The 18,117-nt window shown below is 45.0% G+C and overlaps 1 protein-coding gene across 3 annotated transcripts in view; it reads left to right on the top strand.

Moving 5' to 3' along the window:
• The window catches only part of MBOAT2 (membrane bound O-acyltransferase domain containing 2), a 226,817-nt gene that overhangs the window by 170,027 nt on the left and 38,673 nt on the right, over nucleotides 1-18,117 (top strand). For all 3 annotated transcript variants that reach the window (XM_056564137.1, XM_056564139.1, XM_056564138.1), the window contains one exon: nucleotides 3,658-3,712. In XM_056564137.1, the coding sequence (XP_056420112.1) occupies nucleotides 3,658-3,712 (55 nt within the window). The remainder of the gene's footprint in view (nucleotides 1-3,657; nucleotides 3,713-18,117) is intronic.

Below are 18,117 nucleotides of genomic sequence, written 5' to 3'. Positions count from 1 at the left end.
GCGTAGTACCCCTTTAAGAGGGAAAAACATGATATATATTTAACCCCAACCCAAATGTATGTTATTTTTATTTTCTAGGTACATAGGTACATAAAAAACGGAAAAAAAAACACCTGGTCGGCCGATAGTCGCCAGATGTTTATCTGAATATATAAACCATCAGTTACAGAAATGTGCGGGGTCTTTACCAGCAAACCTCAGAAATAAAAGGGCGTTTATTAACCCTATTGAAAGATATCATACGGGAAGAGGACTATATGTGGGCAACACTAGATGTTGCTTCATTGTATAGTAACATACCACATGACAGAGGAGTGGAAGCTGTTTAATCTTTTTTAGTGGAAGATCCCTTGAGGCCCATACATCAGAGGAACTTCATTTTGGAGGCCATTAAAGGAGTAGTCCAGTGTTGAAAAACATCCCCTATCCCAAGGATAGGGCATAAGTTTCAGATTGCGGGGGGTCCGACCGCTGGGGGGCCCCGTGATCTCCTGTACGGGGCCCTGGCTCGCTGGCCAGATAGCGCGTGTTGACTAGTTTTGAGCAGCATAGGCCATATTCGAATTTGCGATATTTCGTGTATATATGGACGAATATTCGTCATATATTCACTAAATTCGCATATTCGTAATATTCGCGTTATATTTTCGCATATGCGAAAATTAGCATAAATGAAAATTCACATGTGCTAAAATTACCATATGCAAAAAATTTGCATAAGCGAAAATTCGCATATGCAAATCTTCCCATATGCGAAAATTCATACGCCAGTCTCACACAGTAGTATTAGAGCCTTCTTTAGACCACACAAGCTGGAAGCAGAGAGGGATGATCACTGTGATGTGTACTGTGAAAAAAAATATATATATTCGTAATTACGAATATATAGTGCTATATTCGCGAATAGTCGCGAATATGCGATATTCACGAATAAAATTTGCATTGCGAATATTCGCGAGCAACACTATTAATAATATTATTAGTCATATATTATTATTATTATAAGTTACGTGATGCTTTTGTGGTGAGGGTGCGATGGAAGGGCAGATATTATAACCCTAGGGGCAGATGGCATTAACCCCTTGTGTTTGTGATGCCAGGGCATGGTTATCCTCTACACCGCCCGAGGTATGGCTGCTGGTTCCTGGGCTAGGCGTGGGGCAAATAATCACTCCTATGCAAGGTTACGGAACAATGGCAAATTTACTGAGGCGGAGACTTGCCGGCTTGCTGCGACTTGTAGTGGACTTGGACTTAATTATGCCATCCCACGTTGACTTTAGCAGACTTGTTAGACTTGACTATGACTGACTAGTCTCCTCCCCTGTGGTTGCTTACCAGGTTTTGTCTTTCACCTGAAGGGATACATGGTTGGCGGAAGCGTGGCTGTGTTGTTAGGCCTTGGTCTCCCTTTGGACACCAGACACTCTCAGGTCTTGACTGTACTGCTCCTCAGCATCAACTGAACGGGCTAGCTCCTCCCAAGTATATAAGGGAGCAATTTGGAGGATTCCCATAGGACACCCACAAGTCACCTGGTCACTGACACTTCCCTGGTTACTTGACTTAGCAACAGGACTTAAAGACATATTCACTTAAATACAACACATCAACCCTTTATATAAACATAGTGTGATGAGAGTCCCGTGGAGTGTGGGGCCAGGGGACTGGGACCGAGTCCACCTGAAAGGACCAAACAATGTACAGAAGGGCCACTTCTGTACTGGGCCACCACACTTTCTTCTCCATTTATGTCTGCTGGTTTTCTATTACTTAATAGTAGTGCATTGTGCAAACTCAGAAGACTATTCATCTAATGTGTTTGGGCACCACTAAGGGGTTACCGGGGAGGTACAAGGTACTATAGCATTGTCCACTTCACATGAATGGAATAACTGCCGCTACCAATAGTACATTGATTCTAAGTACAAGCTGCAGTGCTCACACAACCACTGTGGCCCCTTCAAATAGCTGATCGGCAGGGGTACCGGGTGTCAGACTCCCTGCCAATCTAATTAATAATGTCCTATCATGAGGATGCACCGAAAATTTTTAAAAGCACTGATAATCTAAAGTGCTCATACACATTTCATGAACATCACCAGAGCCCATCGATCTTGGGGCCTATCAAACCATCCAATGTTTCTGGAGGTATCCTATCTCTTGCCATTGAGAAGACATGTACACTCAGCTTGTCTGAGTTTGTACGGGAGGGAGGTGGTTGATGCCAAGTAATGTTCCAAAGACCAAAAGAGATCAAATTGTGCGCTCTGTTTATTCAGGGGACAATGTTCTTCCATTCTTGTGATCAGTGGGGGTCCAAGTGGTCTGAAAACCACCCTCCTCAGATTAGCTTGTTATGCCCCATCCTGTGGATAGGAGATAACATTTTAAGTTGGGAATACCCCTTTAGGTTAGGGTCACACATAGCGCATCCGCCATGTATTTCACAGCCCTGTGTGTGCAGTAAAGTTTGTAGGCTGGCCCTCCGGGTGAGTTTGTATCCGAGGGAGGTGGTTGATGCTTAGCAAAGTTCCAAAGACCCATAGAGATCAAATGGTACGCTCTGTTCATTCAGGAGACAATGTTCCTCCATTCTTGTGATCAGTTGGGGTCCTAGTGGTCTGAATACCACCCTCCTCAGATTAGCTTGTTATGCCCCATCCTTTGGATAGGAGATAGCATTTTAAGTTGGGAATACCCCTTTAGGGTAGGGTCACACATAGCGCATCCTCTGCGTATTTCACAGCCCTGTGTGTGCAGTAAGGTTTGTAGGCGGGCCCAGAGGGCCCGCCTTCAAACCTTACTGCACACACAGGGCTGTGGAGGGGTAACCCTGTGTGTCTGCTCATAGCAAAATCAGCAGCGTATTTCCTGCTGCCTGGCGGATTTACTGCAGCATGAAATATTCTGAGGATGCGCAACGTGTGACCCTACCCTTAATGGAAAGCTGTTGGATGGTATCACATGGTGTAACAAATCACAGCTCCAGGTAGGGGTTAAAAGCGCGATTGCAGGTATAAACCTTCAGATTTGCCATCTTCTGCTAATGAGCCGAGCAATGTGCCCCTGACATATATCAGTGTATAGTTGTATAGTGGCATATGTTGACCATTGGCCACAATGCATTCTGATAAAATTTCCAATACAGCAAATGAAAGGTATGAGAACACTTACCACCAACCAATGGAGGCAAAAAGGATGCTCTCCTTATACTCCTTTTATTACTGGTGAAATTCTTTCACCGGCTCATGTGAAGCTTCTATGATGGAAGTAGATAGCTTTTATTGAACGCTCTCAGCATTTTTTGGGCCTTCTCTTTATTCAGCCCTTGCACATGTAATTATACATGGTAATGTGCCTGGATTCAGAATGGTTGTAATTACATATTGGCAGATTACATCCGCTCCATAGTAGATTCTCTCAACCTAGGGATCGCCAGCTGCAGAGGCTGGCAGAGGATGCTGAGAGGTGTAGTCCGAAAGTATATGGGGATCCAGAGAATGCTTACACTGTACAGGGCATTTTTCTGCATATATATATATATATATATATATATATATATATATATATGGGAGTTTTTGAGGGTTTGGGGGGGAAGGATGGGGTGTCCAATAGCCCTCTTATGTTTTTCATTTTCCATTCTGTCTCTTTAAGGAATCTTTTGTAAAGAAGAAACACTGACCCCAAGTCAGAGAAGACTTGCTGTTAGGTAAGAGGATCACTTTTAATATTTTGATTAATTTATTTACTTTTGCTCTTCATTAACATTTTGTTTCTGTAAGATAAAAGGGTGAGTTTATTAAAGTCAAAATAACTATTAATGACATATCTATACCATATAAAACAAACTGGAACATAGCATGAAGAGGTGGCAATTACACCTTGTGCCGGTGTCTAAATAGGTCCAGAGTTTCCTCTCCTACATATGAAGACATCAGTATTATATATGGCACAAGGAAGAAGGGGACATTATGCATTGGGGCCCAGAAGTTACAATACACAATTTGGAGGGTCCTACCACTGTGACTCTTACCCAACAGGAAAACAGATGCCCTTTCCCTATTATGCTCAGCTGAAGCAGTTCATGAGGTTTCTGTTTGAAACCAGGACTATGTCTTGTATGTCAAAGATCTGAGAACCCCGTCTGCTGTCTCTTTGATAAGTGATGAAGATGCTAAGTCCTGTGGCATCAGCTAACAATGCTGCCAAGTGGGCAAGATGGCACATGTTTCCATTACAGCAGTAGATCTACAGAATTGGGACTATGATTTGGCCACTCTGGACACGGTAACCAGAAGCTCCCTGAGGTGGTGGCTCTCCCTAAAATAAAATGGCATGCCACTCCTATGTGAACAAAAATAGTGACTGATGTATGCTCAACAAGGTGAAGCACCGACATGGTGGGACAAAGGGTGAAGGGGACATGGTCTATGCCATCTGAATCAGATGATCCTTCAAAGGATTACATACCTCTGGGGTCTCCCACAAGTGGACCTAATGGCCACTCGGGCTTATGCGGAAATAGGCCATTGGCTCTGTATGTAGTGATCCCAAATGTCTTATCTTCCATTTACCAATTATACCAAAGGTATTACCAGAAGTTAAATGGAAACAGGCCTTAGTCATTGCCATCTGCACTTGTTGACCCAACAGGACTTGGTTCACACTGCTAATGTGGATGTCTAGAGGAATCTATTGGAGACTTCCACAGATAACACATTTAGAGATGGATGATGTTGTCCTCACTTAGACTGCCTGGAAGTTGATGGGCCTATTCTAGCAAGCTTTTATGTAGAGAAAAGGTCAGATCATACAGCAAGGAAGTGTATCTCATGATCTCACGATTGCAGTGGGTCTCAGGAGTGAGAACATGTCTGAGCAACATGTCAAAAATGTTTTTTTTAATGACAGCAACACTTTAACATTCTCTGAGGAGGGACAGGGTCTATTGATGCTCAAGACAGGGGTTCCAGAATGTGCCCCCACACTCAGACCCTAAAGTTCAGCCAATCACAGTCTCTCTAGATTTTTCTCTTTTCTTATAAGGATTGTGCCACTATTAAAACCTATCCCCTATCCTTAAAATAAGGAAATTAGTGTATGATTGCAGGAGGTCCGACTACTGAGGTGCCCAAAGGCCTTGAAAACGGGAATCTGAATACAGCAGAAAACTCAAGACTACCTTCTTGATATTGCTGGACGTTCCTGAAGATAGACTCCCTGCGATTATATGCTTATCCCCTATTCTGGGACAAAGACTTTAAAGGGGTTCTCCAGCAAAAAATCATCTTATTTAAAGGGGATAAGATGTCCGATCACGGGGGTTCCGCCTCTGGGGACCCCCGAGATCTCTGGGGCAGCAGTGGTGGCGCCCGGAATGTGGAAGCCTCAAGCTTCCACATCATGCCACGCCCCCTCCATTCATGAATAGAGGAGGCATGGCGTGACGTGGAAGCTTGGAGCCCCACGATCAGACATCTTATCCCCTATCCTTTGGACAGGGGAAAAGATGTTTTTCGCTGGAGTAGCCCTTTAAATATATAAATTTTCCTCCTCCCTCCCTCAGCAGGGTGCCTTATACAGCCACCTTCTCCACCTATATCTCATGCCAGCCAAGGGAATATCCATAAAAGTAATGCTATATACAATTATTAAAATAGGGCATGTTTCCTTTATATCTCTGCTCAGCTGAATAATTTATTTCCGCATATTAATCTGCACAGCGGTTGCCTTTGACTTTGCTCAATTTCACGTTCCTATCCCATTGTTTGAGCGGCTTCATGTTACAGATCTGTATTGAGCAGCGAGCGGGAGCCAGCTGAGTTTGCTGAATAGAAGCCAGGGAGCTAAGAGTGAGCTGTAGTCAACGTGTACCGCTCCGCTTCATTGTACATTCAGAACAGGGGCTACTACACCGTCTGTAGTCAGGAGGCGATAATTTACCTACTAACAATAGATTCCTGGAAAGGTTCCAGCAGGATGCCGCAGGTGACTTGTCAAGTGGCTAACTGCAATATGTTTCTCTGCGTGGATAATCCAAAATCTGGGCATGGGAACTGCTCCACTTTCTCCGCAGGTTGATGTCAAAACAGTAAAGTGGTCAGGAGGGGACCCTCATAAATGTTTGACTGATAGCAAGCAGAGATTACATCTAAACATGTATGCAGTAGAATCTCCCTTAGAGGACACATCCCAATAGCGGACAGTTTTTAATTCCCCGGCAGAGTCCCATAAGACTTAATGTATTTGCACCCTCCGAATAGGGGGCAATCCCAATAGCAGATGCGGACACACTCGAAAAGGGACAAAAAACTCTCAATAGGGTAGAAAACACTCCCAATGGGGTAGAAAACACTCCAAATAGGAGACAACGAGGCTTATGTGCCGGCCCTACCTTGCACACAGGGCCGCCGAGCCTGAATGGCAGAAATCTTCGGAGACTGTGGCTATGCGTGGAGGGGCGGGGGGGGGAGAGCAGCAAGGCTGACAGGCTTCTGTCTTAAAGCAGCAGTGGCAATAATAAAAAAAAAAAACAGTGGTATCCAGAGACCCGGGGCTATGGGCCTGAGGCCCGGGGCTATAGCCCCGTTAGCACCCCCCTAGCTACATCCCTGCTTTACAGTATATACTGTGGTACACCAGGGTGTCATGCCCCCTCCCATAGACTTGCATAGCGGGGGCGTGGGGGTGACGTCACATGGGGACGTCACGATACTCCGGCCCCGTGGTCACTACCCGGCTGTTTGTGAGCTGGTAGCACGGCGTGCAGCTCAAACAGGTGGGTGGCGAATACAAGATTGCAGTGGACCCCAACAGTGAGACATCTTATCCCCTATCCTTTGGATAGGGGATAAGATGTCTCAGGGCCGGAGTACCCCTTTAAGACAAAGCCCATGCCCTGTGTGTGCCCCAGTATGGTTCCTCTGCTTGACACCATATTACGATAATACAGCATGTAACAGAACATGTCATTATTGTTTTTCCCTGTACCTGCCTTTCACCATACTTTCTTGTTTTATCATATTTAGTACGTTATGTGGGGTGGGGGGTAGTTTTGATATTTGTGTTTTTTATGGTCTTCGTTCTCTCTTCAACCAAGCGCAGTAGATACAGAAGTCACAGCTCTCCTCCTGATAGACTCCCCCAATGATGTAGTATTCTCCCGGGCATTAAACACATCACGGATCTCTGTTGGGACGTAAAGAGGACCCATTACCATAACCTCTGAGGCTGAGGCTGTTTTTCTACCTTGCTCGGCGTTAACAGAAGAAAGAGATAACATGATGACGAGCTGGGATTACCTTGTTCCTTTAATATTAATTACAGCTACTGAATGTAAAGAAATGTAAAACATATGTATCCAGATAACAGGATTCACCCCTCTCTCAACAATTTTTTGCTATTATGAGAGCATTCTCTGCCATACGTTAAGGTTTTCTCTCCTTCTCTCTGTTAGCTTTAGTTAATGGATCTTTTCACTGTAGGTCATGTTCCAGGGGCATCTCATGGGGGGGGGGTTCAATCCTATTGGTAGAGAATATACTTGGTGCCCCTGTTGCGGGTGGTTTAAGGATGCTTAAAGGGGTACTCCAAAGGATAGGGGATAAGATGTCTGATTGAAGGTCCTGCCACTCGGGACCCCCGCAATCTTGGCTGTGGAACCCGAGACCTCCGGTGTACGGAGCAAACTTTGCTCCGTGCCGGATGACTGGCGATGCGGGGCGGAGGCTCGTGATGTCACAATCAAGCCCCGCTCGTGACGTCACGGCCACCCCCCCTCAATGCAAGTCTTTGGGAGGGGGCGTGACGGTCGTCACGCCCCCTCCCAAAGACTTGCATTGAGGGGGGTGGCCGTGACGTCCCGAGCGGGGCATGACCTGGAAGTCATGAGCCTCCGATGCTTCACCCGTCGCTCTAAACGAGTGCCGGGTGCAGCAGGGAAATCAAGGGGGTCCCCAGTGGCAGACAAAGGATAAGATTTCTAGGGGCAGAGTACCCCTTTAAGCAACCTGATGTGCTAAAGTGGCTATAAAAGTGGCAACAACTCAACCCATGACCTTTTACTTAACCTTTTATAACTTCAGGTACCACCCACTGGGGAAGCCCACAAACATAAGCACCCTCCGAGTCGGGTTTTCTCTGAGGGCCAGTTGTCTGTAGACCATGTTCCAGGAGTGTCTCATTGGGTGTTCAACCCTATTGGCAGAGCATATACTCTTTTTACTGGAGATTTTGTTGCAGAAATGCTTCAGATTTTCCAGGGCAGTAAATCCACAGCATTTATGTGTAGCTGTATATTAATAGTTTGGCCATAATAAAGTTAAGCATTTATTATGTGCAGCACTGATAATGCTGTTGACAATGTGTCAGTGATGGGGTAGTCGGCCCCGATGTCATCGCTCCTCTCGGTGACTCTAGATTTCACTAGTGACTGATGAGAATGTTCTGCTCCGGTTTTCAGTACTTTTCTTGTTAAGTGGGTTTCTGTCACTGCAGGTAATAGAAGTTTGTCAGCAGTGCTGGTATTTTCCGATGCAGCTCTTTTCGAGGGTTTAGTATAGGTTGTCATACTTTATGACAACTCATTCCTACCGAGACAGTCGACAGATGAATTATTCTGGTGCTTTTCACTGGTGTTTACAGTAACAGCTTCTTGGAAAATCTTGCGGGTTTTGATATTAAAAAGCAATCTCAGTAGAAATGTAGGACTAGTAATGGAGACCTGAGGACCTCCTGGTGTAGTACCAAAGGGCTTGTCACATTAGGGAATACCCATTCCAAAATTTCCAAAATGTAATAGAGCATATGAAGGAAAGACCTTTATGAGTTATAATAAGACACTTATACAACATGAATATTAAAGGGCTTGTACAAGATTAGAAAAATCCTATAACTCGACCATTAGCCGCTCTATTGGCCAAGACTTCATTCTTCTGGGTTCCAGCCCCAGAATGATAACAGTGTAACTTCCCTATTTATGTTGAAGCAAATGGCCATCACCTTTACCTCAGTTATCTGAAGACCATGTTTCAGGAGTGTCTCAATGCCCCCTCGGACTATGGTGCTCTGTGCACGTCATTCTTTTTAGCACCCACCCATATCTACTGCCACATCGTGCCTATAAATACAAACACATTCATTGTCCAAGTAATACTGCCAGACAGTTTCTTAAATGTGAAAAATCCTGAGCAGCTGTCTTTTCAACTGTTCAAGTATAAGGTGATCGCAGGTATCAGATATTCATACGCTGCTAAGGTCCCTCACTGATTTCTCCACCCTAGATACCATCCCACAAATCTTCATTAAAGGGGTACACCGCCCCTAGACATCTTATCCCCTATCCAAAGGATAGAAGATAAGATGTCTGATTGCGGAGGTCCCACCGCTGGAGAATCCCGGGATCTCCCTGCTGCACCCGGCATTCATTTAGAGCGTCGGGTGCAGCGCCGGAGGCTCGTGATGTCACGGCCACGCCCCCTCAATGCAAGTCTATAGGAGGGGGCGTGACGCCGGTCACGCCCCCTCCCATAGACTTGCATTGAGGGGGCATCGCAGTGACGACACAAGCGGGATGTGACCGTGACGTCACGAGCCTCCACCACGCATCGCCAGTCATCCGGCATGGAGCGAAGTTCGCTCTGTGCACCGGATGTCTGGGGTGCCGCAGCCGAGATCGAAGGTGTCCCCAGTGGCCGGACCCCCCCCTGATCAGACATCTTATCCCCTATCCTTTGGATAGGGGATGAGATGTCTAGGGGCAGAGTACCCCTTTAAGCTATCCATATGCATAAAGTAGGATATGAGGGCTATCTGATTTGGTTTTTGTGTAGGGGTTATCCGAGCAGTAGAGATTAAGGAGACTTGGCTATCCACCCTAAAACCTCTGTAGAGGAATCTTGACTTTGCTGTGGGGATACCCCAGGACGCTAACTTCAGAGTAGCCAAGCCAAGCTTGGTATAGTAGGAATAGACAATGCACGTAACAGATCAAATAGAAGGTCACAGTAGGCCTAGTTTGGTCAAAAAGCTGGGGTCAGGGCATATGAAGTTCTCGCTGTACAAGGAATAAGCAGAAGGTCAGGGGAGGCAGCAGAAGAAGAGACTTGGTCAGGAAGGGAGGACATAGATTTGAAATATACCTTTGTATGAATGGAGGAAGTATTGGCCCTTTATTAGTCTGAGTCAGAGAACTCTAGGGATGCCCAGTTAGATGAGGACTGTAGGACGGGTTATACCATAGGGGAGATGAATGCCATGGGAAGCAGCAGTGATGTCTGACACATGTGCTGCAGTGGTGAAGAGGGAGTGTGCGGTGGTGGAGAGGGAGTGTGCGGTGGTGGAGAGGGAGTGTGCGGTGGTGGAGAGGGAGTGTGCGGTGGTGGAGAGGGAGTGTGCAGTGGTGGAGAGGGAGTGTGCGGTGGTGGAGAGGGAGTGTGCGGTGGTGGAGAGGGAGTGTGCGGTGGTGGAGAGGGAGTGTGCGGTGGTGGAGAGGGAGTGTGCGGTGGTGGATCTGATCAGTATAAGACTTTTTTCTCACCAATATCATGGCTTTGATATTTTCTGGACCCATGATGGTTATGACAGATCTGCTGTGTTAAATGGATTAAATTCTGGTGGACTGCATTGATTTATAAAGGGGTCCATTAGGCTTCTGTCTGGCTTCCATGTAGAATATAATAATGTTGGATTTCAGCATTCCTGATCCTTTATTCATCTATGAGATAAGCAGCAATAAAAGTGATTGTAAATGTGTGATGTCCAAGTACGGGATATGCATCTCACCGACCGATCAGCTTGAGTCCCTGTACGTCCTCAGGGCTCACCTGCAGTGTTCCCCCATGAAGTGCATAGGTTGTACATGAAGTGTAAAGGACCTTTGATATGATCACTTGGTCATTGATCACATGATAATGGTTGTCATATGTTAAAGTTACATGTTTTGTTACCCAGAGAGCACCAGGTGACCAGATGACCCACAGCTAGCCTATGGGTGCCTTGCTCAGCCCCCCTTTATAAGAGGGGGAGGTACTACCATCTCTCTTTTGTGTTTTACTTTCTGCTGAGGTCAAGTCCAGTCCAGACGTCTCAGAGCCAGTGTCCAGCACATCTGGAGGCCTCAAGCCTAAATTACAGCCACAGATCTGTAAGTCAAGTCATCTCTGTCTGCTGTCACTATCTTCAGTCAAGTCAAGCCAGTTATAGTCAGCGTGGCTGTCCTAAAGTCTGTCAAGTCACTGCAAGTCCCAGCAAGCTGCAAGGTCCCCTCTGTGTTACTGATCACCTCTCTGGGATCCTGGCCTAGCTGTAAAGACTATACCATCTGTCTACCTCAGTAAAGCTACCGTTAACCCTAACCTGGCCTTGGACTCCTATTTGCCCTGCCCAACTACCGTTGGGCAGGGCAAATAAAACTACGCCCTGGCGTCACGAACATTTAGGGGTCAACACCATCTGCCCCTGGGCTACAACATCTGCCCCATGCACCTCACATCACACCTAAATGCTTTATCTGCTGTGGTGCCACCGGGAAGCCCACGGGGGTAAGGCAGGGTCCGCTGGTACCTGTAGTCAGGAAAAGCTAGAGTGGATATTTGTACCCCAGTGTTCCCAAGGGTTTCTACAAAGTATTGTAAAATAGAGGGCTGCAATGTTAATATAAAGTCTCTTTCCCCCTGGGGAACTTCCCTAGTGATGATGTCCTGGGCAGTGGTAAATGGAAGGCCTTAATGTTATCTGTGCAGTAGAAACCAAGACACTGGACTCAAAGATGTTGAAGCATAAAGGGTAACTTTTACTAAGCTTCTTCCACAATAACTTAAGCACTTCCAACAATAACTGTACCTGACTTAGTAGATGGTACTGAAGGAGTTAGCCCATATGGAGTGTAACTGTGTAGTTTCTGATATAGTAGATTCCCTAAAGACTTGGAAAAAAACACTGTTGGATGGCTTTCAACAGAGACGCGTACGTCTGGCCCAAGCAGAGGCCCAGATTCCTAAGGGGATCTAGAAATTGCTGTCCCCTCAGTCTTTGGAGTATTCAGAAGAGAGAAGTAAGTCCTTCAGGTCAGGGTAAGCAGGATATTTGCAGTCCTCTACATATCAGCCTGCATTGGTACAATCGATTGTGGCGAGCTTTAGAAACTATGCTCCGACTCCAGACAGTAAGACTTTACATACAGTACAATAAACTCAGGTGATAGTTCATCATCAGGGTCATCCTATTATGTTGTAAACTATCGTCTCTACTGATATTCTCTTAATAAAGAAGATTGAATGTCTGCATAAATCATGACTGCCGCTGCCATTTCTTTTCTTTAGCCGAAAAAAGAGAAAAATTGGAAAGCGCTCACCTCCTCCGTGCAAGTGCAGTCAGTCCTCCTTCACTGTCTTCAGAATGAAAATCCAAAAGTTCACAGCACTGGTAAAACCATTCGTTTATTGAATATCCATTAAAATCAACATGATACAAAAAAGGTGCAAACCGGCATGTTCGAGGTAAAAACCTCCCCCTCTGACGTGTTTCCTCCCTACCGGGCCACCGGTCTGTTAAAACCGGAATGTTCGAGGTAAAAACCTCCCGCTTTGACACGTTTCCGCCCTACCAGGCCACCTCTCCATTGAAACCCTCATGTTCAAGGTAAAAAACCTCCCCCTCTGACGCCTTTCCGCCCTACCGGGCCATCGGTCCGTTAAAATCGGCATGTATGAAGTAAAGACCTCCTTCTCTGACGTGATTCCGCCCTACCGGGCCACCTGTCCATTAAAATCGGCATGTTCGAGGTAAAAGCCTCCCCCTCTGACGCGTTTCCGCCCTACTGGTCCACCGGTCCATTAAAACCATCATGTTTGAGGTAAAAACCTCCCCCTCTGACGCGTTTCCACCCTACCGGGCCTTAAGGCCCGGTAGGGCGGAAACACGTCAGAGGGGGAGGTTTTTACCTCGAACATGCCGGTTTGCACCTTATTTTGTATCCTGTCGATTTTAATGGATCTTCAATAAACGAATGGTTTTACCAGTGCTGTGAACTTTTGGATTTTCATTTTCTTTTCTTTGTTACATTTGGATTGCTAGTGGTCTGATTTGGGCATCTGAGTAACACAGATCTAGTGCATATGGTGAGCGAAACCATGGAGCGACCTCACTGATGGGCCGGCTGATACAAGGCATTGAGTAGTGCCAACCTTACACCTTTCTAAGCACAAACTCGTCCATGCACCATTTGGGGTGGGGGTGGGAAAGAATGGTACCTGATAGTAAAAGTCTTCTTATGGTTCTGGTTAGCTATAGGGACTGCTTTATGTCAATCATGAATACAATGATTGACATCAATCACCCCGAACTTCTGTCTGCTGTCATATAGCTGAAAGTTCTTGTTTTGCGTCTGTTAATATTAGCATACAATGTGTATGTACTCTGCCCCTCAATGTTATCAAGGTGTCCCATTGTTCAGCAAATAAAGGGAACAGTGAGAGTTTGACCTATAGCTAACCTGATAAGTTGCTTTAAATCATCTTTTGCTCAATAAGGCAGTTCCCATGTTATCAGGAACTTTGGACTGCCCTAAAATAAAGCATACAATACACCTGTCTCTAGGCCTGTTAACCCTAACTTTTATATATATACTTATATTTTACTGTATTTTATAAGAGCTTCCAAACATCATTAAGCCGTATGTGACTTTGGCCTGAAATGGCCATACACCCCCATTATATATTGTACACTGATCTATTGTTGCTAATAAAAAATTTACAAAAACAAACAAGAACGTTTTAGTACACATTGGCCCTCATTTACTATTGCAAACCCGACATGTTTTGTCGGGATGTGCGCCAGATTCTGTCGCATTGCGCCGGAAATTCTGTCTGCCACAGATTTTGCGCCAGAATTTGCGTTAGAATTGAAAAAACCCAGACTAACGCTCCATTTTGCCAAGAAAACCCAAAAATGGGTGTGGCTGCCGGGGAAAGGGCGTGGTCTCCAAAAAGGGGCGTGTTCACGACATTTTCACAAAAACCCAACATATTTACTAAGGTTTCCACATAAAATGTGGTGGATTTGAGCTGAGGAAAACCAGACAGATCAGAGCATGTGTAAAAAAAAAAGCAAAGTGTAGGGAAACCTTAGTAAATATTGTGGAAAATAAATTGTAGGGAATTAAAACCCACAAAGAAACCTACTCAACACTCTTAGTAAATGAGGGCTGTTATTATCAAACTGTAAAAGCCTACTTGCCACTCATGGTGGTCATATTTAAGTTGGTCCCTGGCCTTATAGGCATAACGTGGTAACCCCAATGCAAGAAATAAATGATGGCACTCACCAGGTCTTCATGTTTTCGTCTTTTTATTTGAGTTATACCCACATATCTTCAGGGTGGGATACATCACTGTATACCCCCTGTATGTCTCCCCCCTGAAGATATGTAAGTATAACTCAAATAAAAAGAGGATAACATAAAGACCTGGTAAGTGCCACCATTTATTTCTATCATTGGAGTTTGGACTTCGTCAACAGAACACCACCATATATCTCAGTGGAAATGATGTGAGCAGGATTAGCGGTGAAACGGCAGTGCCGGACACATATTTTTCTTTGTTGCTGGACATAACACAGTAACCACCACTGCTTAAATACATAGGCCCAGATTTATCAAACTGTGTGAGAGAAAATATAGAGAGATTTTCCCACAGCAGCCAATCACAGCTCAGGTTTCACTTTATCTCAGCTCGTTAGCTGAGCTGTGATTGGTTGCTGTAGGAAAATCTCTCTATATTTTCTTTCACACAGTTTGATGAATCTGGGCCATACAGAACATGAGCAAATCCCCATAGCAAACCTCTCCTGCTCTGAACAGTTCCTGACATGGACAGAGGTGTTAGCCGAGGGCACTGTGATCAGACTGGAAAGAACTACACAACTTCCTCTGGAGCATACAGCAGCTGATAAGTATTAATAGAATTAGGATTTTTAAATAGAAGTAATTCACAGATATGTATAACTTTCTACCACCAGTTGATCTAGAAATAATATTTCCTCCAGAGTACCCCTTTAACCCCTTAAGGACCAGGCCATTTTACACCTTAGGACCAGAGCGTTTTTTGCAATTCTGACCACTGTCAATTTAAAGATTAATAACTCTGGAATGCTTTTAGTTATCATTCTGATTCCGAGAGTGTTTTTTCGTGACATATTCTACTTTAACATAGTGGTAACATTTTGTGGTAACTTGCATCATTTCTTGGTGAAAAATCCCCAAATTTGATGAAAAATTTGAAAATTTTGCATTTTTCTAACTTTGAAGCTCTCTGCTTGTAAGGAAAATGGATATTCCAAATAATTTTTTTTTTATTCACATATACAATATGTCTACTTTATGTTTCCATCATAAAATTGACATGTTTTTACTTTTGGAAGACATCAGAGGGCTTCAAAGTTCAGCAGCAATTTTCCAATTTTTCACAAAATTTTCAAACTCACTATTTTTCAGGGACCAGTTCAGGTTTGAAGTGGATTTGAAGGGTCTTCATATTAGAAATACCCCATAAATGACCCCATTATAAAAACTGCACCCCTCAAAGTATTCAAAATGACATTCAGTCAACGTTTTAACCCTTTAGGTGTTTCACAGGAATAGCAGCAAAGTGAAGGAGAAAATTCACAATCTTCATTTTTTACACTCGCATGTTCTTGCAGACCCAATTTGTTGAACTTTTACAAGGGGTAAAAGGAGAAAATGTATACTTATGTTTGTAGCCCAATTTCTCTCGAGTAAGCACATACCTCATATGTCTATGTAAATTGTTCGGCGGGCGCAGTAGAGGGCTCAGAAGCAAAGGAGCGACGAGGGGATTTTGGAGAGTACGTTTTTCTGAAATGGTTTTTGGGGGGCATGTTGCATTTAGGAAGCCCCTATGGTGCCAGAACAGCAAAAAAAAAAAAAACACATGGCATACTATTTTGGAAACTAGACCCCTTGAGGAACGCAACAAGGAATTAAGTGCGCCTTAATACCCCACAGGTGTTTCACGACTTTTGCATATGTAAAAAAAAATTAAAAATTTCACTAAAATGTGTGTTTCCCCCAAAATTTTACATTTTTGCAAGGGTTAATAGCAGAAAATAACCCCCAAAATTTGTAACCCCATCTCTTCTGAGTATGGAGGTACCCCATAAGTTGACCAGAAGTGTACTACGGGCGAACTACAATGCTCAGAAGAGAAGGAGTCATATTTGGCTTTTTGAGAGCAAATTTTGCTCGGGGGGCATGTCGCATTTAGGAAGCCCCTATGGTGCAAGGACAGCAAAATAACCCCCACATGGCATACCATTTTGGAAACTAGACCCATTGAGGAACGTAACAAGGGGTACAGTGAGCATTTGCCCCCCACTGGTGTCTGTCAGATCTTTGGAACAGTGGGCTGTACAAAATTATTAATTTGCACAGCCCACTGTTCCAAAGATCTGTCAGACACCAGTGGGGTGTAAATTCTCACTGTACCCCTCATTACATTCCATGAGGGGTGTAGTTTCCGAAATGGGGGTCACATATGGGGTTTTGTTTTTTTTGTGTTTGTCAAAACCGCTGTAACAATTAGCCACCCCTGTGCAAATCACCTCAAATGTACATGGTGCACTCTCCCTTCTGGGCCTTGTTGTGCGCCCCCAGAGCACTTTGCGCCCACATATGGGGTATCTCCGTAGTCGGGAGAAATTGCATTACAAATTTTGGGGGGCTTTTTTCCCTTTTACCTCTTGTCAAAATGAAAAGTAGAGGGCAACACCAGCATGTTAGTGTAAAAAAATTAATTTTTTTACACTAACTAACATGCTGGTGTAGACCCCAACTTCACCTTTTCATAAGGGGTAAAATGAGAAAAAGCACCCCAAAATTTGTTAGGCAATTTCTCCCGAGTACGGCGTTACCCCATATGTGACCCTAAACTGTTGCCTTGAAATACGACAGGGCTCCAAAGTGAGAGCGCCATGCCCATTTGTGGACTAAATTAGGGAATGCATAAGGGTATTGTACGCCAGTGGTTCCCAAACAGGGTGCCTCCAGCTGTTGTTAAACTCCCAGCATGCCTGGACAGTCAGTGGCTGTCCAGAAATGCTGGGAGTTGTTGTTTTGCAACAGCTGGAGGCTCCGTTTTGGAAACACTGCCGTACAATACGTTTTTCATTTTTATTGGGGGGGGGGGGGGGGCAGTGTAAGGGGGTGTATATGTAGTGTTTTACCCTTTATTATGTGTTAGTGTAGTGTTTTTTGGGTACATTCACACTGGCGGAGTTTTACAATGAGCTTCTCGCTAGAAATTTGCGCTGCTGAGAAAAATTTGCCGCAGATCATACTTGAAGCAGAAAACTTACTGTAAGCCTGCCCGTGTGAATGTACCCTGTACGTTCACATGGGGGGGGGGGGCAAACCTCCAGCTGTTTCAAAACTACAACTCCCTGCATGTACTGACAGGCCATGCATGCTGGGAGTTGTACTTTTGCAACAGCTGGAGGCACACTGGTTGGAAAACCTTCAGTTAGGTTCTGTTATCTAACTAATATTTTCCAACCAGTGTGCCTCCAGCTGTTGCAAAACTACAACTCCCAGCATGTACTGATCACTGAAGGGCATGCTGGGAGATGTAGTTATGCAACAGCTGGAGGGATCGCAACTACAACTCCCAGCATGCCCTTCAGTGATCAGTACATGCTGGGAGTTGTAGTTTTGCAACAGCTGGAGGCACACTGGTTGGAAAATATTAGTTAGATAACAGAACCTAACTGAAGGTTTTCCAACCAGTGTGCCTCCAGCTGTTGCAAAAGTACAACTCCCAGCATGCCCAAACAGCTGTCTGGGCATGCTGGGAGTTGTAGTTTTGCAACATCTGGAGGGCTACAGTTAGAGACCACTGTATAATGGTCTCAAACTGTACCCTGCAGATGTTTCTAGGCAACTCACCGGCTACCGGCGGATCCAGCACACGTCATCGCCGCCCGCCGATCTCCGTCGCCCGCAGCCTCCGTCGCCCGCCAGAATAGGTAAGTGGATCTTCGGCGCCGGTCCCCATCAATTCCCCGTCCTGCGCCGCCTATTGTGGGTGGACAGGACGGGGAAAA

The sequence above is a fragment of the Hyla sarda genome, chromosome 3, assembly GCF_029499605.1.
Source record: "Hyla sarda isolate aHylSar1 chromosome 3, aHylSar1.hap1, whole genome shotgun sequence".
Taxonomy (NCBI): Eukaryota; Metazoa; Chordata; class Amphibia; order Anura; family Hylidae; genus Hyla; species Hyla sarda.
This window is presented reverse-complemented; position numbering and strand designations above follow the sequence as displayed.